The following is a 23,810-nucleotide window of genomic DNA, read 5'->3' on the forward strand; positions in this document are numbered from 1 at the left end:
AAAAGCAGTACTTGTTTATGAAAATTGGATAACTTCAAAGGTTCAGGAACACAAATTCAAGGCTGCCAATAAAAAAAATCAATAAAAAAGATTTGGAATATGGTACCATATTGAGTGTGACTTGGTTAAACACTCTTTCAGACACTTAATTCGGAATGTACCAAGAAGAGATTCCAAATCAATGGCTCTCAAGCCTCATACTCTTTAACCATATGGAATTTACGTAAATAATGTGTTTTATTTTTCCATATAAATTTAAATAAAATAAAATGAACCGATTAAACTACTGTTGGGTCAGTATACAAAGCATGGGATAGATAGATAGGTTTAGATATTCCCTCAATTTTAGTCAAGAGGATTCTACCCAATATAGATAAGTCTTGAGATAACCAGTGATTTAAGGATTTGGTCATACTTTCTATTTTAGAGTTAAAATTTGAAAGTTCTCTATTAACAACATTTTTGATAATCATAACCCCTATAGGTACTTAACCTAATTTTTCACTTGAATGCCCTCTATATCTTCTAAATCACAATTATGTATTGCCATTAATTCACACTTTTTAAAGTGTTGGGTCAGGCCTGATGCCGAAAAGATAGAAATGTTATCATCAATAACTAATGGAAGCACCTCTTTATTTTTAAGAAATAAAAGAGTGTCGTCTCCAAATTGGCTAATAATAAAGGTCCTACCAAGTTTTGTTATTGTTATTTTTCACTAGAATCATGTGGTGAATGATGCCGTGCTCGATTTCTTCGGTCTGAATCGGTGAACAGCTCGTCTTCCTGTCACATGTGATTCTAGCCGCAGCATTTTTTGGAGCTTGTGTACTGTGTTTTGAACTATGGAAAGTAAGTTTTATGCTGGTATTATATTGATCAAGATCCTATTAATCTTATATTTTTTAATGCATTATGTTGTGACCATCTTGGATCCTAGCTGTTTCTGTGTTAAACATACATACAATTAAGGTAATTTATCAACGAAAACAAAATGAAGGATCAAGCGTAATATGTTATATTTTATGTGTTTTCACGTTCACAGATGTGGTGCAGTCCTCGATACCATCAAAGGAAAGCGCTCTTTTGGGAATTGAGGTGACTGTTCACTGTCATTAACATTAGTTTCTTAATTCAAGCTGTTCCGTGGTTTAGAGCCAGGGTTTTCGACGTTCTAATTAATAATCAGTTAAGCATTTCATAATGTAGAAATATTAATAATTCTGTTAATTCTGCTAATGTGTAAACTGTTACTGAGAAAGTCTAGCTTTTTTGGAGGGTCTCTGGGTGAGCTTGGGGGCTCTCTGGATCATGAAACATGAAACAATTCATTGTTGCAGATCGGCTCACACTGTATGATGTACATACACTTTACAAACTAGTAAATAAGATTCTGAATGTCACTTTTCACAGTCTTCAACTACAACGAAAGCGGAGGCTTTCACCACAGCGTTCCTGAAAAATAGCCTTCCCCAAATGAAAGATGCAGCCATTGAGGATATGATGTTGCGCAAGGCGGTAGTACTGGAATTTAAAAGACAGAAAAATAAGGGAAAGAAAAGCAAGGCCAAGGGACTGAATGCCAAAGAAAGAAGACAGCTGAAAATATTCCAGCTCAAACCTGAACATCAAAAGTCTGTATTCATTATGTTTACTCTTTCACCATGTATCATGCACTACATTATATCAGCGAAACGTCAGCTTGTCACTAAAATCATATATCTTTGTCTATGGATATCATTGTAGATATGAACTCTTCTTGCCTCTGCATGAGCTATGGAAACAGTACATTGAGGATCTATGCAATGGATTGAAACCAGAAAGGTCATAATTTTAGGAAGATGCTCTTCAGAATTTCTGGCTCATGGGTATAATTTCAAGTCTTGCTAACGCTCCATGAATGTGCTGCCTGTTTCTTTTGAACAGCAACCCACAGATGATCCAGCAGAAGCTCTTGAAAGCTGATTTCCATGGTGCTGTCTTAACAGGTACAACGTCATGCATATTTGAAAACGTCTGCACACAAAGGCACACATTTTTGGTTTAGTGGCAGTATATCCAGATATCCGATTTATTGTTGGTATTTTGAGCGTGAAGTGGAACCTGATGTTCTCTCTCTCTCTCATTTTTTCCCACATAGTTGTCAGATCTAAGTGCCCTTCGTATGTGGGTCTAACTGGCATCTTGGTACAGGAAATGAAGCACATCTTCAAAATCATTACAAAAGAGGACAAACTAAAAGGTATATGTGAAAATATAAACTAAAGGTTTCACAGCATTTCACGAATATGAGTGAGTGAGTGTCAAAGATGCCAAGCTTTCTGTCCACTAGATAAAGGAAGGAGGAGCTTTTGAGTGCAAAAAAAGTCAAATAAGAGAAATTAGCAGCTATTTTTTCCCCTGTGCTTTTATGCGTTGTGGTAATCAAGTCAAAATAACATTATGTAAAAGTTTGCTATGCTCATCAATTGTCAGTCTTTTGTCTTGCATGCAGCTGACGGGCTATTTTATCATTGTCCAGACTGTGTGGCACAATGTACCGGTACTGACAACTGTAGCTATGTTTCCATCCATCTAATTTTACGTAAACATTTGGATATCGCATTGAAAAATGCTGTATGGAAACACTAAAATGCACTTAAATTCTAAGAATGTGCATAAAAATGTATTGAGGTGTATGCGTTTTTTTATCTGATAAGAAGACATGCACACAAACTATGATAGAAACACATTTATAAGGAATAAATCCCTCAATGCGCAGCAAAGAACTCGTGTGACTTTGCCTCAACAGAGGTTGTGATTGGATAGTTGGAAAAAGCTGCAGACCTATTTCATTATACTGCATCTGAAATGCAGAATAACTAAACCAACATTTAGTCTGTCATCAAAATAGTTAATAATGCCCACCCAGAACTGTCTCTCACATTTTTATTTCCAAACACCAGGTATGTAAACACAAGATAATGCGTATTGCATTTTGTCTGCATGCTCTTATGATGTAACAAAAAAAGATCCACAGTGGATTACCTGATTGCAGCAACTTACATTTTTATTAGAGATATTTTGTGCCAATTTCCCAGGAAGTGACGATTTTGTTCTCTTGTTTATTTGCAAATGTTTTATGTGATATTCCAATTTTGCGTTTAATTCACAACTTTAAATAGAAACAAAATGTGTGATTTAAAAATAAAAATGATATTGATATCATGTTACGCTGTTGTATTCTATTGTAAATAATCCAACGCCAGTAATGACCTTGTTGACACTGACACCGACACCGGTGGGGTCCAACATAGTATGGTTAGTGTGGGAGGTTTTTTTGTGGGGGTGGGGGGGGTTTGGTAAAATGACGTAGTCTTAGACTTAGACAACCCAGTCTGCCAAAAAAAAAAAAAAAAAAGCTGATCAACTAAGTTTTTGTTGGTTGGTTCTCTCTTCCCTACACTCATGTTTAGAGTGATTCATTGGCTACAAAAAGAGAAAACACAAAATAAACTAAGTTAAATATGTATTTGTCTGGTAGCATCATAACTGTTTTTGCAACATTTCTGTAGATATTGCTATAATATTGTTATTGTGAATTATGTTGGCCACGATAATAGTGTTGTGAAAATCTGATAAGACAGCCAGATTGAAGTCAAATCTTCTTACTGTGTCATGAATGCACTTCTCACTTCCTCCCCACAACAGTCATTAGCCACCTCTCAGAACCCTCTTTTCCAAATGAACCTGAGAACAAAGTGACAGTTGCTTTACAGAGGCCACTTTAACCTTTCAAATAGTGTTGATTATTCATTACAGAAATATGCTCTTCAGTAATTCCCTCTGGATTACTGACATTTTTTCCCTCCTCTCTCTTTCTCTCTCTCTACAGTAATACCGAAGAGGAACAGTGTGTTCAGTATGGAGATTGGTGATTTCGTAACTCACATCTATGGCAGCAAGTTTGAACTGCGCTCCAGTGAGCGGTCGGCAAAGAAATTCAAAGTAAAAGGAACTATTGACTTGTAATGGAAAGTCTTAAACATCGTGTCAATTTTAAATGTGAGCTGATACTGGAGCCTGGGAGACTAAGAGCAGATGCTCAATCATTATGGATCTGGCCAAGCATGAAACGTAGTAGCGTTTGACTGTCCACCAGAGGGAGACCTTTATTTTATTTTTTTTGGAGAAGATGGGAAGAATAAATCTGGAATATGTCTGTTCTCTCTCTGTCTCACGATCTCTGGTACCTGCCACTTCCTTTTATTATATAAAACTCTTTGGTTATGACTTCATTTAGTCAAAAAGGGTAGTCAGCACTGCGAATGCAAAATGTTCCATTACTTCTGTAATAACATGGTATGACAATAGATCCACAAGTATGTTTAATTTGCACAATTATTTCCCATGGTGGGAGGTATTTAAGCAAGTTCTAAAATGTTAAAGTTGTGTAAAATAAGCAAAGTATTGTTAGTTGATTGAGCAGGATCTCCAGTTCAAAGTGTATACTGAGGGGAATTGGTATGATTTTAAAGTTATTTGGTTCTGTTTCAGTGGTGTATATTTTGTAGTCTTTGCCTGCACACAAAACAAGGAACTTGTTTTCCCCTCCTCAAAACAAGGCCTGATTCTTGGAGACTTGGTCATGTTTTTTTTCCTTGAGTGACTCGTCAATGCCTCTTCTGGTAATGCCAGGGAATCTCCACATTCCTAGACAGAACTGGTTTTGGAAATAAGTACGTAAGAGTTTGTTACTAACTATATTGGCTTACTCATGAAGTCCTTTCATCATTCTCATGTGCAATGTATTTTATGAGAAAAGAGGTTCTTTACACTTAATGTCTCCTCTGTGGTCAATGTGTAAATAGTGTTGCGTCATAAGGATGTGCACTTCCTTTAAACCACATTTTTACAAGGAAATAATAGGTAGCCTATTAATTGTCACAAATACAATTTCAGGTTATATTTATTAAATGGCTGTGCCGTGCTCATATAATAAGCCTGTTCTTTGCAGTAACTTTGCATATTTTTCTGTTAAAAGAAAGAAAGAAAAACTTGTTAGACTGCCTTTGCCACCCGATTGGTTTAAGGGCCAAAGTTCTGTTGTTGTTTTGACACTATTGTGTAAAGAATCAGATAAGGAGTTCTCTGCTATCTGAGCCCATACTGTTAATCAGATGAACAACCTGTTTTTACTCTTACTCTTTACTTATGTGTTTCACTCCTCTTCACATACAGTGGCCAAAAGTGATGTTTGGCCTTGGAAAATCATGTTGTAAACATGATTACCCACTACACTATATTAATGCTTTACAAATGTGTATAAATGTTTTCTTAGTGTGCGTGGTTTGTTTGTGCGCAACAGAATGACAGTGATGTGGAATTTAGATGAAACAGCTGGGTCATAAGCACACATGTACAGGTACTATTATTTAGAATTTTAATGTATATTTTTAAATATACAGAGATGCTTCTATATCTACAAGTATACCTATGGCAGCCTCGTGTAGAATATTTATCTTTTCTTAGTTTTAGTGTTTATTTGACTTGAGTTTCATGTCATTATTGTTCTGTAAATACTACGGGACTTTTTACTACGTCATGCTAAAAAAATCTGCTAATGCTAATGCACCTAAATCTGCATTTTTCTTTTTTTATACCTTGTCTTTTTCAGCCTGTAGTTAGGTATCTCATATTATGTTTTTTCCACATTAACTATAATTTCCACCTATTCGAGCAAATATTTTTTTCAATCACATGCACTGTGAAATAAATTAGGCAGGCGAGCAAAAATACAGCATCAATAATACCAGTATTATCATAAATGTTCCATTCTATTTGATGAACATGAGGCCTAAACATTTTTATGACAGTATAAATATATTAATTATCTCTACACTCAATCTAGTGACTTGAATCTGACATATTTTGTGCTAGTATGTCAGTACATGTCTGAGTTGGTTCCAGTCAAGAACAAGGAAGGTAACACTTCTAAAATAGTAGCAGTTCTGGAATTTCCCCTTTTCAAACAGGAAAGACAAGCTTATGACACTGTATAAAAGGTCTGTCTCAATCAGCCTGCAAAGAGAAAGAAGTGATTTGTCGTGCTGAACACAGAGGAGTATTTTCATAACGTTTTTTTGGAACGAGGGAACTGCGAGCAGATACAAAGTCTGTTTACCCAACAATTCACTGCTTTCCACGCCAAATCAGGTATGTGGTAGCTCCTTGGTTAATTAATGTTTAAGATGTTCAAACATTTATTTTGTGTCTATATTGTATAATTTCATTTATTAGCGTAATCAGGGGTGAAACCTTGACTTGAAGTGTTGATTTGAAAGTACTGTAAAAAAAAAAAAAAATGTTTAAAACTACAACAACGGTACATTAAAATCGATTTGACCATGTCAATACTTTGATATTTTACAGGCAGCAACAATGGAAGATCTGATCTTTACTCATCAGAACCGTGAGCGAATCAGGGCGGTGGCGAGCTCTTTTGGCCGCACTGGGAAGATGCTTCTAAAACCCGGGCGTATTCTTGTGGGAGAGGGCAGCTTGTTGAAGCTGTGCAGGCGTGGACCCAAACCCAAAGTGTTCTTCCTCTTCAACGACATCTTGGTCTATGGTAGCGTCATGGTGCCCGGTCGCTGGAACAATAAGAAGAAGATCGTTCCTTTGGAGGAGGTGCAGCTGGAAGATGTGGAAGACGGAATGGCCATGGCCAACCAATGGCTCATCCGCATGCCTCAAAAGTCTTTCTACGTGTCAGCAGCCTCGCCTGAGGAAAAAATTGCTTGGATGGGGCACATTGAGAAGTGCAAGACCCTCTGCATGCAAACTAAGGGCCTCCCCACTGACAGTGATGCAGAGAAGTTTGCTACCACCTGGATCCCTGACAAGGCTTCAGCCATCTGCATGCGCTGCGCAAAGAACTTCAGTGTCGCCACTCGGAGGCACCACTGCCGGAAATGCGGCTATGTAGTATGTCGAGCTTGCTCAAAGAGCCGGGCCTTGATACCAAACATCTCCTCTAAGCCCGTGAGAGTTTGCCGGTGCTGTGCGAGCAGCACACAAGAGGGAAAGGTGCAGGGACAGAAGAGACAAAAGGTAAAGCACTGGAAGAATAACTCCGTAGAGGAATCACCAACGCTACCTGAGTTTGAGACGTCCAGCGATGAGGATCTCGAAGACGAGAATGGGTACCAGGTGCCCACCAAGTGGTTCAACAACCAGTTGGAAAAGGAGGATTACTCCCCATACTGCTACATAAAGCCCGGGCACATGAATCCTCCCCACACTGAACTCTGAACGTGATATGAGCTACTACTATTATATGAACTATGCTGAAATTGAACATATTTTGCAGTTGACACGGATGCACATAGACGAATACCAGCAGTTATTAAGTATTTTGCACTAAAGTATGAGTCACTTCTACGACTTCTGTTTTGCACTTCTATTTACGTATATTTGAATGTGTACACTATAGCATATGTATAAAGGGAACTGTGACTTTTGTAATCAATATAATAAAAAAGCTTTTTTTAATAAATATTTTGGTATTGTATTAAATACTTGGTGGGAAACACACACACACCAGTTTTTTGTAAATGTTTGTTTATAAACCGAAGAAATAATTTCAACATTCCGATATTCTGACAGTGTGGATCATATTAAATGCAATATTTTCAATAGAAGCATCCTCAAGACAGCTTCTTACTGCAGACCTATAACGTTTAAGGGCGGAAGATATAGTGTTATCAGAGTGGACAGTGACTTAGCATACTGCTTCTCGGATGGATACAATTGCAATAAACATAAAAACATTGCAATCCTTTTTTTGGGACATGATTTCCGTATTGTAGGCTAGGTCACATGACTGTACCTTCTAATGGACCCTTTTCACAGACGCATTTCCCAAATAACTAACTTCATTAATTTATTGAGGTTTTTTAATATTTTCATTTAAAACAAATAATGTACCATATACTCTGCAATGCATTACATTACCCTGGCATTAAATTACAAAACATACTCACACATACAATTCTGCAAGGTAAGATAGAGTGAGATGCCGCCCTTAAGAACATTTTTAAAGACAAGAATGTACAGAATGATAGTGAGACATCATCCAAATCATTATTAGTGGAAATAAACATTTGCCAATTTATTTGCTAAAGCACAACAGACAATCATGAAATGAGGCCATCAACTTAATACCACATAATATGAATTAGAGTATAAATAAAACTTGTAGCAAGACTCTTTTTACATTGGGCAATTGTAGCAAAAATGTCAATGCTCTAGCAGCAATTGTTAACTGAACACAAATGATAAATTATTGTAATTGAATAATGAACATGGATAAAAACATAAATAAATGTGTGGATTTAGTAAATGCATACGCAGTTGAATGAGCAGAGCTTTACACATTAACCCTTAAATGCATACCTCGGGTCGTTAGTGACACGGGGGTTATTTACTACTCTCATCCTCATTATTTTAAAGTTTATATTTTAAGTTTGACAGCAACCTTCTTAGTATCCCTAAATCAATTCATTATATACAATATAACAAGAATTATTTATTTATTTTTTAAATAAAATTACCTGTTTTCCCATTAATTTTTAAGTAAATAGGGTCGCTAATGACCCGAGTTGTGTAACAGTGTAAGTATATTGTTTCTGCACAACAATAATCGAATCTTTGATGACTGAATAAGTGCAATTCATCTTTATTCCACATTTGACAATGTCTGATACACAATGATGAAGTGACGTTTCACTCATAGTTACCACAGGCAGAAAACAAAAGAATAGGAAGAATCATCAACAAAACTTGAAATGGCTCAGCAATTTACTGCAGAGCAAGTACTGAACACAATCAAATAGTGTCACTGTCCCTTGACGGTGGATCTGGTGAAGAAGCTGTCAGCGAACAAAATATTGATTTTGAAGATGTTGAAAATTATAGTTTTGATAATATGAGATTGTGAATATGAGCCAGATGCTGAATGTAGGCCTACTGGAAATGAGCTCTGACTGAGCTCTTCTGGCAGACGGCCGAACACATCGATTTACGGCGAAAGACTAACCCTTGAACTTGACGCACAACGCAAGGACGAACGCAACTTTGCCCAGCCCTGTTTGTTTGTTTGAACTAGCCTAGAAATCTAGACGCACCCTAGCGGCAGCAACTTTTATTTTGCAGCCAGGGTAGTCTAGCAACTCTCCGTTGACTTTCGAGCTGTAAAAACCTAAATTGGGTCAGGCCAATCGTGTGAGTAGGCGGGGTGGGCTTAACATAATGTCAACAGAGTTGCGAAGGTTCCCTGCTACTTGAAAACAAAGAATGGCTGCTGCTGCTGGCGAACAGTCTTTCGAATCGGCTTTGGCCGCGACTCTGGAGGACTTGGAGTTAAGTTTTTCTTTGAGAAAAGAGCAAAGAACGGCACTTAAGTCATTCTTAAAAAAGGAAGATGTGTTTGTATTTTTGCCGACCAGATTCAAAAGTTGAATCTATCAACTAACGTTAGCTCCGCTGTTGGGAAAACGCTCTGGTTGGTTGAAGCGCTGTCCTATTGCGTGCAGAGTGAATTTGAAAGACAGCCGTTTATCCCGCCCCTCGGATTGAGCCGTGTCTATTGTGACTGTGAGTTGCCAGACCTAACATCTTGATGTAGGTCTGGCTTGCCAGGCTATGTTTGAACCGCTAGAGGCGTCAAAGCTTATGCTACTCCTACATTCTACGTCATACATCGTCAAGTGTTACTCTTTTGGTGCAAGCATAGCAAGTCGACTTGCGTACGTCCGTCAACCGGAAGCTATTATTTTCGTCGGTAAGTTTTAGATCACGAATGCATCGCTTCACTTCAGTATTAACCCGCCAGAGCAGCGTGAACATTGTGTAAAGATTGCAAGCAAGCAATTAAGTCTAGGCCTATATGGTGTTAATCACTCAACTTTAACAGTTTGCTTCATTTTTAGTTGTGATTACATGTAACGTTATAGGTGATCAAAATAAATATTTTTCATTACTTTGAATTCAAAGTATGTGTAGTTAATTAACATTACTCAGTACTTAAACGCATTATACTGTAAAGGACACCCTAAAATAAAGTGTAACCTGTTAGCCTACTTACTTAAATGTGTGATGTTTCATAATAAGTTTACCAAGGAGCATTCAATGCAAAGAAACATTTCAGCATAAAAGGGTTCTGCGGGAGTTGTAAACAGAAGTTTTATATGAGTAAAGAAGCTCTACAGAATCATCTATTTTTAGAGTAAGCCTACTAACAATTGATTGGTAGAACAAGTCAAACAAAGTGTGTGAATTACAAAACAAAAACAGCCATCTTGAATAGGCAATTACTCTGAAAGTGATCAGAGATAGCATCAATTCAGCATAATTTGATGAGAGCTGAAGAGTCATACAATAGTTGAGTTGTGACGTGCACATATAAGCTGAGCAAGTTTTCTGCTCTTAAGGGAGGAAACAATTCTTAAAAAAGGAGGCACACAAGAGGCACACTTTTTCTTTTGCATAATTTCCATGACAGACTTTTTGGCACACTGTGTGGAAAAATGAGACAAATAGAGCTGCTTATAGCTGAATTGAACTCATTTCGTAATTGATTAACTTTAAGTCAACACTGAACTGACTTCAGCAGAATAATGACATTGTTGCCTTTTTCAGAGACGCTTTACTACAGAATTTTATTATTTGCATCATTGATCATTATTTTCCTGTTTATCACTGTATTGCATAAAGTGCTATATACATAAAAGTGATTTGACTTGACAAAGGGCAGTAGAACAGACAAATACATAATAAATGTGACTAATGCCCATGGGATAGTAAATTAGGTAGCTGTAATAGTCTTAGGCAAACCCCCATAGTTGAATACTGTCAAAACAATTAACACAGACATTAAAAAAAGAGTGACATACAAAATCACAAAATGCACCCACTTTGGATATTGTCATGTGTGTGGGACACTAATCAAAACTTGAAGCAAGAAAAAATCAAACAGTGAAAAAAATTAGATTTGGAATGTTTTGTTAGTTTACCCAAACCGGATAATCCTGTCATCATTTGCTCACCCTTATGTTGTTCCAAACCTATGACTTTTGTTGTTCTATGGAACACAGGGTGAGCAAACATGACTGAATTTTCTTTTTATTTATTTATTTTTAGGTGAACTACTCCTTTACGCTAAGGTCTTCATTGAGTGCATGTAGATCTAAAAGGGTTTAATGTGTCTTTTCATGTTTTGCCTGAAAACATGCAATGTGTCCCATTTAGACGACAGACAGTGAATGCATACACACCTTAATATGAGGAAGTAGCTGCATTTTTCTTGGCTAACAACAACTGATGTTATATAACCACCTTCACAACCCTTTTGTACTAAAAATAAAATGTCAGCACCGAGGGTTTCACTGCATTCTTCTGTATAATTGGTTTGCACTTATATTTGCAGTGTGGTTTTCACCTCTTAAGTCTTGTTAGTTCTCACGGTGTGTGAGTGTGGTCTGTAGCTTATGACATCAGATAGGCTATTCTAAGAAAAGCAAAGACCTGCTGATTTCCAGCAAACTATATGAACTGTACCACAAACTACAGAGCACAGTACAAAAAGAGACACTGTTGTTCAATGGCCAACCTCTTTTCAGTTTAAAATAAATTTTGTAATGAGAAAAATGAATAGCATTTTCTAAACATGAAAACATCCCCAATTTCTTGGCAGTCCACATACATCTTCATATGAAAAACTCAGTCAATACAACACCCACTAGTAGGGACCTATTTAAGGCTGTATTCACACCAGGAAAGTCTGCTAGTTCACTTGCTTTGGTCCGGACCAAATAGCCAACAATGTTGAAATTTTTTTTTTTTTTTTTTTTTGTCAGTTCGCTTTCACACTGCCCTTTTTGCAAGTAAACCACAATTTGTAAACAAAACCACACGTGTGTGCTAAGGTCATGCATTCATTGGACAGAAATTCTCAAGCAGGGAAAACCAGGAAAAGCTAAATCAGGCTAATCATGGAGATCTTTCGTAGTGCAATTTTTATTATTTTACTGATTTGGTGTTATCAGCAACTAACGCAATTAATATGAAGACACTTATGAGTGTCATATGACACAATGTCATCTATACGATGTTGTAATTGGGATTTTGTGAAGACGAAGATGTGCTGCTGAAAGACGGTTCTGGTGGAGAGAGCATGCTCTTAACTGATAAAGTTCAAACATTATTAAAAACAAGTGAACAATCAGTAATAAAATAAAAACAAATACACAAATTACAAGCAGAGATGAATACTAAATAAAAAGTAACAAAGTCTGTGTCCGAGCGCTGTCTGAAACGCGCCTCTCTCTCTCTCTCTCTCTCTCTCAGCGGTTGTGTGCGATTTTCGGGACCTCTTCAGCTGGGTCTCAGTACAGTTGTTTGGTCCGCACCCGAGTGAGTTTGCTGTATTCACACCTGCCCAAAAGATCCGCACCAAGGGGGGAAACGAACTTGAGTTCGATTCAATCGAACCAAACAAGACAGGTGTAAATACACCCATGATCTAAGCGCTAGGGCGGAAGTGCACTTACACTGAAAAAAATGATTTATTGACTTAGTTGAATTTACTAAAAAAAATTATGTTAAGTGGTTCCACATAATTGATTTTAGCTACATTTAAACAAATGCATTACGTTGAACTAAGTTCAACTTGATGCATTTGTTTAAATGTAGCTGAAATCAATTGCGTGGAACCACTTACGATAAAAACATTTAGAAAATTCAATGAATTTACTGAAATCATTGAATTTACTAAAAAAAATTATCGTAAGTGGTTCCACGCAATTGATTTTAGCTACATTTAAACAAATGCATCAAGTTGAACTTAGTTCAACGTTATGCATTTGTTTAAATGTAGCTAAAATCAATTATGTGGATCCAATTACCGTAACATAATTTATTTTAGTAAATTCAACTAGTCAATGAATCATTTTTTTCAGTGACGTTCGGACCAAATCCACTTTTGCTAATTTAATGACGGGAAAAATGGTAGGCGTGCCCGGCGCATGATCTAAAAGGGTTGTCCCTATTCTCTTAATGAGTAATGGGTGTGTTTTGGGTGTAAAATCACTCCGCCCAAGTAGCAGTGCTTCGCTTTCTGAGAATATAGTTCCCAGTATGTATACGGTTATAAGATGGCTGTGTCTCATGTGACCTTGTTATTTGTACACACTGTGACTATACAAATCACAACATGTAAATAGGAAAATGTTGCCGTTATTTTGTCACTCACTGGGAGCAGTATGCTAGCTGGAGCCGTTTACCTCCAGTCTTTGTGCTAAGCTAGGCTAGCGGTGGGTGCGTCAGACAGATACGGCACGCACGGAGATGAGAAGTGTATGTATGGACTTATCTAACTCTTGGGGATACAGTGAATAAGCTAAAGTCTCAAAAAGTCAGTGTGTTTCTTTAAAGCGTCAAGCATACGGGACAAGCCGGATTCCACCATATCTTTATGTACACAATAATAATATTTTACATTGTAATCCTTTTATTTTTTATATTTGGCATGTTTGTGTACTGCTGCACGTCCCTGTGTGTGTAATAAGAAGAGTGTATGTGCGTTGTGCACCTGCCTTATAGGCTCATAGTAGCCTACTAATGCGCCCTTTAAATAAATTTACATTGACTTTAGACCAGGTTTTTGTTGGTCAATGGTGCAGTCTATTTCAGTTGCCTCAAAATAGCAACGCGTCAACAATGCACCTGAATACACCTCATTTTCAGACCAGCACACCCATGGGCGCAAATTCATTTGCTATTTAAACAACGTGGCACAGGAAATGAAAATGATTCCTGTTCCGGGCTGAAACTAGCAAAAAACACTTGCATCGCGCCATGTATGTGATAGGGCCCGTAATCTCAATAAAACCAAACATGACATGCAGTGTGTTTACATTCCATTATTTTTTGTTAATTACTTCATTAAGTACATTAATACTCTACCATGCAAAGGTTTGGTGTCAGTGCGATTTAAACCATACGGTTTACGATTTTGTTCCTACTCTGAATCCTGAAAAAGTATCATGTTTTCCACAAAATAAATATTAAGCAGCATAACTATTTTTAACATTGAAAACAAGAAGAAATGTTCTTGAGCAGCAAATCAGCATATTAGGATGATTTCTGAAGGATCATGTAAAAATATATTACTATATTTAGGCTATATTACCTTTTAAGAGCAAAAAAAAAAAAAAAAACCTTCCAAAATCTCGCCGCCCCAAAACTTGATTGGTTGTATATGACGTGCTAGGTAAAAACAAATGGAAAAATAAATTAAAGATCATAAAAGAGTACATGTGCTAATGGGTTATTCCTGCAGCCATGAAATATACTGCTGTGTTAATCATGTTACAATGAGTGTTACATGTGACAGCATGAGAGGTTCAGGATCTTTAGTTTGTGCAAGTTCCCAGTAAACACTGCTTCAACAGTCTGCAGGTGTGTTTAATATCAGACAAAAAGGTTTACAACTTAAATCTCTTCAGCTCAAAAAAACCTTATCTTCTTAGTTTCACAGAGGTATATGTCCTTTCCCCAGCCACACACACAGTATTAGAGCCTGCTGCCAGTCTTATTAGCTGCAGCTGTTCTCCGGCAGCCTGGGTTTTGTAGTCCTTAAAAGGCGGCCATCTTGCTCCAGCCATCTGAGGGCAATGTATCTGCCCTCTAGAACACACCCTCTCCTGATGCCACACGTTATATATTGCACAGAGTGTAGCCTTAAAATAACATTGAACTATTTCATAATTTTTGTGAAAATGGTTATGTGTAAATAGTTATTATTAAATCAATAAAGACAAGAGTCATTTAAGTCACTGTTATAGTGATTAGAGCTCTCTTAGGGAAACTCTGCTCAGTTCATCCAAATTCTCTATACTAATGCTAATACATAGTAAACAAATTGATTTTAGCATTAATGATAACAAAAAAATGCTGACTGATGCAAGGCATAAGTTCGCAAGTTTCTCTATCCCATGTTTTTATATTAATAGCAAATCTAAAAGTTAAACCCACTAAAAGATTGTTCACCAAAGAATGAAAACTCTGTCATCATTTACTCACTCTAATGTCATTTCAAACCTGTATGACATTCTTTCTTCTTCAGACCACAAAAGAAGATATTTTATATTATGTGCTTTCGATCCATACAATGCAAATCAATTGTAAATAAAACTGTTTGCTTACCAACATTCTTCAAAAATATATTATTTTATGTTCCACAGAAGGAAGTCAGATGGGTTTGCAAAACCATGAGGGTGAGCAAATGATGTATTATTCTTTTAACTGTACTGAAATGGTACATCAGTTTTGATTTCACATTTCGGAAAATATTTGCTCAATTTCTTTGAATATTTTAAACATTTTAAGATTCACTGTGAAACTGTTACTCTGGTAAACTGGATTAAAGAACAATGAGCTCACACCTACAATTTTTATAGTAAGGGAAAATAAAAGTAAAAACCCAGATTTCAGAAACAACAACAAAACCTAAACTAAAGAAGCTTCAGTCAAATTTGGCTGAGACTAAGCAGGTAACATTAACCCACTATTTTTGTCCATACTCCACTTTGGCTCCAAGCTCTTTTGTGGCAAAAGAGATTAAAGTAGTAAGCACTCGCATCTGTAGAGAGGAATTACCCATTACTAGAAAAATGAGTTGAGCCAGGTCAACCCAATGCAGATTGCCCAGTACTGCCATGATGTCAGAGTACAGTTTCTTCTTTTGTTGAGGAGGCATCTCTATTATGATCTTATGAAGAGGCTGGAATTTGTCATTAGTCATCCACCATCCCACAGCACCTCCCAGAGCACCACCTACATGACAATAGAAGATCAAATGTTAAGTTGGTCTCACTAAATGGTCTAAATGTTTACTATATTTTTTTGTTCTGCAATTCCAACTTTTTCTACATGCTTTTTTTTTTAAAAATAGGCCTACATTGTGTTTAGATATTATTACAAAAAGATCAACATTTTAGTTATTTTAGTATCATTGATTAATATTTTGAATTAATTTTGAATAATTGTTACAGTTGTTAGGCTATATTATAAATGTTATAAACTAGAAATTATAAATTTATATTATAAATATTATAAACTATTCTAAAATAGTTCCGGACTTTCAGTCCTTGATTCTGATTGGTTAAGCCACGTTGTAAAAAAATAAAAATAAATTGAGCCATGTTGTAAATTACTCTACAAACATAAATTACAAATGTGCATTGAGGAAATATTAAAATAAATATCTTATGGACTAACCGTTTTATAAAAGCATTAAGCCCAGTTGAGCTGTGGTTTACAGGGAAAGTAGAACAGCTAAGGGGGTTATTTATTGTTTTATTTTAGTAGTCTACGTAAAGTTAAACTAGCCTAAATAAAAAAAAAAATGATTGTATGAAAACTTAAAACATTGACTTGGCAAGTAGCTGAAGTAAAATACGTTTAGGTTTTGTTTATATTTTATTTTGTTTTAGTTGGCACCAGATAACCATAGACAGATATTATACACCACCTTGTGGTTAAGAACTGCAGTAAGTCAAAGTTTGTGGATGACAAGAAATCAAACACACAAGCCAATACATACCAATAAATATACCGGGTGGCCCTCCGAGTAGCCCACCTAAAAACGCCCCTCCGCCCGCGGTAGCAGCTCCTTTGGCTGAGTTCTGCACTGCTGCTTTAATCTGCCTGCTATCTGATATTTTACAGCAGAGCCCCATTACATCGTCTATTTGACGCTGCATTGTGTTATGTGTTCAAAATCACTGCCTGGGGAGGAGAAAATTGAATCAAAGAGCAGTCTATTCTCAAATGTAAGTTGAATTAACACTGCGCAGATTGTAGTATGCCTAAACGGATTCTATCAAACAAATAGACCGTAGGCCTATAGCCTAACTGCAACTGTCGTGATTTAAACAAAAAGTAAAGAATGTTAAAGCTAAACAAGTTACATAAAATGGCTTACATCTGCTTTTGACAATATTTAACACTATAGGCACGTTTTGTAAACTACATTACAGCTTTCATAAAACTTTTGGTATTACCTCGTTTCTTCTGTTGACGTTACTTTAAGATTGAGAAAGTGAAAGTGACATCACTTCCGCTCTTTGCTCAGCCCGCTATTTCATTATACTTTAATTTGATATCGATCGGAGCATCACCTCAAGATGCAATCGTCGAAACAACCATAGGCCCCAATAGGTCCACCTGTTGGACATAGTAGAAATTACAGCGAACAAAAGGTGTGTGTGTAGTCTTCATGTATTTCTATCCCAGTGTGGAGTGGGGGCTTAAACCTGAATGCACACTGACTCATGGACTCCTGTCACTGCGTGGGGACCTAAATTGAGGTCCCCATGGGTACAAAAGCTTATAAATCATACAGAACAAATTTTTCTTTTCTTTTTTTTTTAACATGTAAAAATGCAGAAAGTTTTGTGTGATGGGTAGGTTTAGGGGTCGGGTTAGTGTAAGGGGATAGAATACAGTTTGAGCAGTATAAAAACCCTATGAAGAGTCCCCACAAAGAAACCGAACCAGACGGTGTGTGTGTTTTCATAGAGGTTTAGTCAGCCATTGATAGACATCTATCCATCCATCAATCCATCCATTCCCCAAACCACTTGGTCACAGGTAAAGACATTTAGCATTTATATAAAAAATGACAGATTGACCAAATGTTAGACTTCATCTAAAAAATAAAAAAATAAATAAACGAAAAATAACATACTTTGTTTTTGTTTAGAATTATTTTTGCCCAAGATTATTTTAGATATTGTGGCACTTTGGCTGGTGATTCTATGTTGTTTTGTAGGCATTTTAACAAATAGTTAGGGACATCCACCTATTACAAATATCAGTAAGAGATACTGATTTTGAATACATTGGTTTTCCACGGTTATAGCCTATATTACGAAAGTGAAGGTGACATTTGAAGGCCAAGTATGGTACCCCATACTTGGAATTTGTCCTCTGCATTTAATCCAAGTTAGTGAATACACACACCCAGAGCATTGGGCAGCCCGGGAGCAATTGGGGGTGTTAGGTGCCTTGCTCAAGGGCACCTCAGTCATTCCCTGCCCGTATTGAGAATCAAACCCTCAACCTTCGAGTTACCAGTCTGACTCTGAAATTTGTGAGCCAAAAGATGGAATATTTTGATGGAATATTACCTTTTTATGTTTCCATATTTTGCATCTTGGGATAAAAAGATACTCGCATTTACACAATCGACATTGTGCATGTATGTCCATTCAGCAGTGACACCTAAATTACACATTTTGCATTGTGACAACTTTAATAAATGATCTACATGGCCATGAGTGTATTTACATGATTGTGTATTATTACATGTTTTAGTTGCCCATTTGAGATTTGTCAAAAATGTAAACTGTCTGACTTAGGCCTATTGCAAGTTCTACTTTGCCACATCCTTATATAGGCCTAGTGTTTCATCCTTTCCTTGCACGTTGTAACAAATCCTTTCCTTGCTGGTCAAAATGACAGAAGGCCTAAAATTGTACTTTATATAAATGTGACCCTGGATCACAAAACCAGTCATAAGTTGCACGGTATTTGTGGCAATAGCCAACATTGTATGGGTCAAAATTATCGCTTTTTATTTTATGCCAAAAATCATTAGGATATTAAGTAAAGATCATGTTCCATGAAGATATTTTGTAAATTTCCTACCGTAAATATATATAAATAAATATTGTAAATGTAAATAAATATGGAGCAAATGGACTGTTCTCCTGTTCTGCATTGTAAATGTGTTCAAATCTAACAACTTCATATCTGTGAGCAGTCTGATTTTGAAAAAATTGAAGAAAAATACATTGCCCCCCCTATATGTTCATTTTAATGGGAATTGAAGTGTGTGTGTGTGTGTGTGTGTGTGTGTGTGTGTGTGTGTGTGTGTGTGTGTGTGTGTGTGTGTGTGTGTGTGTGTGTGTGTGTGTGTGTGTGTGTGTGTGTCATGCCTTCATTTGTGTATGTTTATTCTGGATTGTGCCAGATTCTTTATATTTCTTTTGACAAAAAAAAAAGAAAAGAAAAAATCCTCACATTCCATTAATTCTAATGGAGGTCAAATTGACCCACAAAGGAAGGATAAATTGTTCTTTTTTTATTTATTTTTATTTAAACCAGTAAATGTTCATTGTGTATTCCAAGTTCAAGTGTGACAATGGTCCTAAGGTCTTGGACCACTCCGATGAACACTCAATGTTTAATTTAAAAAAATATATAGGCCTATATATTCATCTTTGGTCAAAATGACCCGAGGGAAGGATGAGGGTTAAAATTTTACACGTGACATTCACCCTCAGTGTTCAATCTTCATACTTCACATCAGCTTTGAGCTGGTTTTTAGTGTAATTGAGTATAGCACCCAGAACCTGCTCATGTAGAGCGGTATTCCCATTAACTAGAGCTATTAACTGAGGGAGGTCAGTCCATTTCAGTGTACCCATTACTGCCATGATATCAGAGTACAGTTTCTCCTGTTGTGTAGGAGCCAGCTCCATGATGATCTCAGGAAGTGGCTTGAACTGGCCACTGGTCATCCATCCTCCCAGCGCACCTCCCAAAGCAGCACCTGTAAGCAATATACATAAATAAAACCAATCTATAGCACCATCTTGTGGTTAATAAGTGAACTAGACGTTTGAGGATAGCAAGAAATCACGGATAAACATTACCAAGAGCTATACCAGCTGGACCTCCGATCAGACCTCCTACAAAGGCACCTCCACCAGCAACTGCGGCTCCTTTCGCTGAGCTCTTAAATGCTGCTTTTATCTTCTTATTTGCGGAGATTTCACAGCAGAGTTTCATAATATCATCTTTTCGATTTGCCATTTTGACGTGCTGAAAATATCAATAAACAACGATGCACACGTATAAAGGAAGAGGAAAAATTGCAAACGACACACAAACTTCTTTAATCATTCCGGGTATTTTTGAGGCCTCGCTATACTTTTCATGTTTGAGAAAATAGGATCGACGCACTGCAATTTGCTCTCTAGCTAGCCTACTTTATAAACTACATCTATGAATTTACTCAACGAGGCTTTGCAGTTCTTAGTTCTTACCTTAATGTCTTTCTTTCAACTCGACCAGGGTAAAGTTACTTTCGGTATCACATTCATGACTGCCTATAAACATGCACTTCCGCGCTCTGCTCAGCTTATATAGGCTAGGCCTATATACCTTTCGTCTCTGCGCTTTACATTCGACTGTAGTTGACTAGTCAGATGGACACACACTTAAAATAGGCTACGTGTCTCATCTATTTAATTGATTTCAGGTCGTTGTAGTAAAACAATTGAATTATTAAATAAATAATAAATGTTAAGATTCTGTAAAACTGTGACACCCAAGAAGTAGAAACATTGCTAACACTAAGTTAAAAGTAAAAGTAAAACTGTTTGCATTCGTCAAGCTGAGTCATTCAAACCTTGGCTGATGCATGTGGATAATTCTATTTGACATTAGCAGTCAGAAGTTTGGAAACATACTATTTTTAATTTTTGAAAGCAGTCTCTTATGCTAATGAAGCCTGCATTCATTTGATCAAAATAAAGAAAAGATAATAGTAATATTGTGAAATATTATTACAATTTAAAATAATGGATTTCTATTTTAATTTATGATGCAAAGCTGAATTTTCATTACTCCAGTCTTCAGTGTCACATGATCCTTCAGAAATCATTATAATATACTGATTTATTATCAATGTTGGAAACAGTTGTGCTGCTTAATATTTGTATTATTTTTTTATAACATTTTAATTTTATATATGTTTTATGGACTTTAATTTTTTGCAAAAAAAAACAGCATCTATTTAAAATATAAATCTTTTGTAACAATATACACAAGGCTACCGTTCAAAAGTTTGGGGTCAGTAGTTCTTTCTTTTTTTTTGAAAGAAATTAATACTTTTATTCAGCAAGGATCTGTTAAATTGATAAAAAGTGATAGCAAAGATTTATTGTTATAGAAAAGATTTCCACTTTGAATTATTATACTATTATTCTGTTCTTTTTAACTTTTTATTCATCAGTGAATCCAGCATTGCATCAAAGAAATAAATTACATTTGAAAGTATATTAAAATAGAAAACCATTATTTTAAATTGTGTTAAAATTTCACAATATTACAGGTTTTTTTTTTTTTTTTTTTTTGATCAAATACATGCAGGCTTGATGAGTATTAGATACTTCTTTCAAAAACATAAAAAATAGTAACGTGTTTCAAACTTTTGACCAGTACTGTATATATATGAGAAATAAAAGTTTATTGGTTTAAACTCCATATAATTTACAAATGATATAAAATATAATTAGTAAAACATAAAATGAATAAAATAATAATACATCCCAAAGATGAGATATATATTTATTAGAGAATATATTTAGCCACAGAAACGTTACATGCGCTTTATTAGAGTAACCTGCATTGTACAGAAATAGCTAATGGTTTAAATGGCACTGGTATAGAAAGAGAGAAGAAGATTAAGAGGAGCCTGAACAGGAGTTGCAGAAAAACATGAACAGTACAAAAGCAACAGGATTATATCAAATACATAAACAAACATGACCAGGACTCGGAAACCCTGGCTGTTGACATTAACCCTTTAGTGGTAATTTTTCATACTGCACTTCGGCCTTGAGCTCTTTCGTGGCATAATAGAGTATAGCAGCAAACACTCGTTCTTGCAGAGTGGCACTGCCCATAACCAGAGCAATGAGGCTAGTGACGTCTGTCCAGTCCAGTGTCCCCAGTGCAGCCATGACATCAGAGTACAGTTTCTCCCTATATTTAGGAGGCAGCTCCATGATGATCTCAGGAAGAGGTTTGAACTGACCACTGGTCATCCAAGTTCCCATGAGACCTCCCAAAGTACCACCTAGAGTAATATATCAACAGATTCATACGCAGAATATGACTAATTTATCTCTTTATATTAAAGCTCTACTTATAAAGCTTAATAATAGTGTTAAACTAAAAAAAAAAAAAAAATTGTAACATAAAAATATTAGGGCTATCAAAAGATTAAAGTAGCCTAAGTAATCTTGTGTTTATAATACATGTCTATAATATAACACACATAGTCCTATGTGTTTTTAACTCTTTTTTTTGGTGTTGATGGTGTCGCCTTAGTGAAAGGGCTGAGAAAAAAAAAAAAAAAAAAGATAAATTCAAGATAATATTACACCACCCTATGATGAAACTAGATGAAAGTTCGTGGATTGCATGGGAAACAGAGGCATGATCCTACCAACAGCTATACCGGCCGGGCCTCCAACCATTCCCCCGACAAAAGCCCCTCCACCAGCCGCTGCAGCTCCCTTTCCAGAGCTCTTCACCGCTGCTTTCATCTCCCTGCTGGCCGAGACCTCACAGCAAAGCTGCATAACGTCATCCACTCGCCCGCTCATGATGATGATGATGTCAAGAGAAAAATAATAATTCCCCCTTAAATGAGAAGAGTTGAATATACTCAAATGCGTTGCCAGTTCACGTGTAGCATCTGAGAATATAACTAGGCCTATTTCAAATGATTTCATGATAGCAAATATTATTACAGGCAGTACTACATATTTATATTTCACAATCTGCAATTGAATAATGGGAAAATAATAGAAACTAAGATTACTCTTAGGACAATTGTGAGATATTCGACATTATGGATTACACAATATTATCTTTAAAAACTAAAATAATTTTTAAAATGTAATTTTAAAACAAAACAAAGTCTATTTCATTGACTATACTGTTATCATTTTGACATTTAGGATACGTAATGTGCATTAATATGATAAAAAAAAACTAAACTGCATTAATGCAACTCGATTTTACTCGAGCTTACCTTTAGTTCTTTAAAGAGGAGCTGTAGCAGACGCCTGTTACAGTCACTTTGGGTGAAATCAGAGTGGGATTGCTCAAGTTACTTGCACAATTCTGCAGTCTGCTCATCTGATGTGGAGCAGAGGCGATTGCCTTCCTCTCGCTTTAATTTGTGTTATCATTATCTCTATGACAATATCAATATGAAAACACGACACGTGAGGCATCTCATACTAAGATTGCAACATCCTATAGATTAGTTTATGCATTTACTCTTCAAGATCCAGTCAGATTACTGTAGGTCTATATAGCCTAAATCATTTGCAAATATGTTTATCATAAGGTGGGTCTTTTCTGACATTTTGAGATTACAGATAAACAAGTAAAATAAGGAACTAATTGGCTCAGGTTATTCAAAACGGTCCCATACTGTTTTAACCATTAAAGGGATATTTCACCCTAAAATTCTGTCATGATTTTCTCACCCTCAATTTGTTCCAAACATGTAATGAGTTCCTTTCTGTTGACACAGAAGATATTTTAAAGAATGTTAGTAACCAGACAGTCGACGGCACCCACTGACTTCCAGTATATTTTTAGAAGTCAATGGGAGCTGTCAACTCTCTGGTTAACATTATTCTTCTAAATATAATCTTTTGTGTTTAACAGAACAAATGATGACAGAATTTTCTATTTTTTGTGAACTATCGCTTTAAGTCACACTTAAGTCAAGGGGACAGAAGTTGTTAAAAACATTGTTTGTTTGTTTTAACAACTTCTGTCCCCTTGAAGGGTGGTATAGTGTGACTTAAAGGGATAGTTCACAAACAATAAAATAAATAACAGGAGCAAAAGGGTGATGCAATAAAGTAAAACTAGTTAATCAAAAACATTAA

At 36.1% G+C, this 23,810-nt stretch overlaps 5 protein-coding genes across 5 annotated transcripts; 2 read left to right on the top strand and 3 right to left on the bottom strand.

The window, feature by feature from the left end:
* The first annotated feature begins 704 nt into the window (after positions 1-704).
* On the top strand, positions 705-4,167 carry pop4 (POP4 homolog, ribonuclease P/MRP subunit). Its single transcript, XM_084404685.1, has 7 exons — positions 705-852; positions 1,046-1,098; positions 1,414-1,634; positions 1,747-1,824; positions 1,927-1,988; positions 2,141-2,242; positions 3,875-4,167. The coding sequence occupies exons 1-7, from the start codon at positions 846-848 to the stop codon at positions 4,009-4,011; spliced, it is 660 nt and encodes a 219-aa protein (XP_084260811.1). The 5' UTR covers positions 705-845; the 3' UTR covers positions 4,012-4,167.
* Positions 4,168-6,066: 1,899 nt separating this feature from the next.
* plekhf1 (pleckstrin homology domain containing, family F (with FYVE domain) member 1) lies at positions 6,067-7,550 on the top strand. Its single transcript, XM_084404440.1, has 2 exons — positions 6,067-6,195; positions 6,412-7,550. Exon 2 carries the CDS (start codon positions 6,421-6,423, stop codon positions 7,291-7,293), a length of 873 nt encoding a protein of 290 aa, XP_084260566.1. The 5' UTR covers positions 6,067-6,195; positions 6,412-6,420; the 3' UTR covers positions 7,294-7,550.
* Positions 7,551-14,487: 6,937 nt separating this feature from the next.
* On the bottom strand, positions 14,488-17,258 carry LOC311287300 (protein C19orf12 homolog). The gene is made up of 3 exons (XM_084404029.1): positions 17,106-17,258; positions 16,646-16,830; positions 14,488-15,876 (listed from the first exon to the last, which is right to left on the bottom strand). The coding sequence occupies exons 2-3, from the start codon at positions 16,803-16,805 to the stop codon at positions 15,608-15,610; spliced, it is 429 nt and encodes a 142-aa protein (XP_084260155.1). The 5' UTR covers positions 16,806-16,830; positions 17,106-17,258; the 3' UTR covers positions 14,488-15,607.
* A 1,910-nt stretch (positions 17,259-19,168) lies between these two features.
* Positions 19,169-20,293, bottom strand: LOC311287553 (protein C19orf12 homolog). The gene is made up of 3 exons (XM_084404448.1): positions 20,157-20,293; positions 19,764-19,932; positions 19,169-19,660 (listed from the first exon to the last, which is right to left on the bottom strand). Exons 2-3 carry the CDS (start codon positions 19,921-19,923, stop codon positions 19,395-19,397), a joined length of 426 nt encoding a protein of 141 aa, XP_084260574.1. The 5' UTR covers positions 19,924-19,932; positions 20,157-20,293; the 3' UTR covers positions 19,169-19,394.
* A 1,197-nt stretch (positions 20,294-21,490) lies between these two features.
* On the bottom strand, positions 21,491-23,050 carry LOC311288146 (protein C19orf12 homolog). The gene is made up of 3 exons (XM_084405396.1): positions 22,937-23,050; positions 22,346-22,542; positions 21,491-21,973 (listed from the first exon to the last, which is right to left on the bottom strand). The coding sequence occupies exons 2-3, from the start codon at positions 22,503-22,505 to the stop codon at positions 21,693-21,695; spliced, it is 441 nt and encodes a 146-aa protein (XP_084261522.1). The 5' UTR covers positions 22,506-22,542; positions 22,937-23,050; the 3' UTR covers positions 21,491-21,692.
* Between the last annotated feature and the right edge of the window lie 760 nt (positions 23,051-23,810).

Source organism: Rutilus rutilus, assembly GCF_951802725.1.
Source record: "Rutilus rutilus genome assembly, chromosome: 3".
Lineage (NCBI taxonomy): Eukaryota > Metazoa > Chordata > Actinopteri > Cypriniformes > Leuciscidae > Rutilus > Rutilus rutilus.

What these genes read in the sequence shown, in the direction of transcription:
- pop4 (XM_084404685.1), top strand. An exon ending in CTCAAACCTGAACATCAAAA is followed by an intron (nt 1,635 to 1,746) that starts GTCTGTATTCAT and finishes ATATCATTGTAG; the next exon opens with ATATGAACTCTTCTTGCCTC. An exon ending in AAAAGAGGACAAACTAAAAG is followed by an intron (nt 2,243 to 3,874) that starts GTATATGTGAAA and finishes CTCTCTCTACAG; the next exon opens with TAATACCGAAGAGGAACAGT.
- plekhf1 (XM_084404440.1), top strand. Translation starts at nt 6,421, where the DNA reads ATGGAAGATCTGATCTTTACTCATCAGAACCGTGAGCGAATCAGGGCG.
- LOC311287300 (XM_084404029.1), bottom strand. Translation starts at nt 16,805, where the DNA reads ATGCAGCGTCAAATAGACGATGTAATGGGGCTCTGCTGTAAAATATCA. An exon ending in GCCACCCGGTATATTTATTG is followed by an intron (nt 15,877 to 16,645) that starts GTATGTATTGGC and finishes ATTGTCATGTAG; the next exon opens with GTGGTGCTCTGGGAGGTGCT.
- LOC311287553 (XM_084404448.1), bottom strand. Translation starts at nt 19,923, where the DNA reads ATGGCAAATCGAAAAGATGATATTATGAAACTCTGCTGTGAAATCTCC. An exon ending in TCCAGCTGGTATAGCTCTTG is followed by an intron (nt 19,661 to 19,763) that starts GTAATGTTTATC and finishes TATTGCTTACAG; the next exon opens with GTGCTGCTTTGGGAGGTGCG.
- LOC311288146 (XM_084405396.1), bottom strand. Translation starts at nt 22,505, where the DNA reads ATGAGCGGGCGAGTGGATGACGTTATGCAGCTTTGCTGTGAGGTCTCG. An exon ending in CCCGGCCGGTATAGCTGTTG is followed by an intron (nt 21,974 to 22,345) that starts GTAGGATCATGC and finishes ATATTACTCTAG; the next exon opens with GTGGTACTTTGGGAGGTCTC.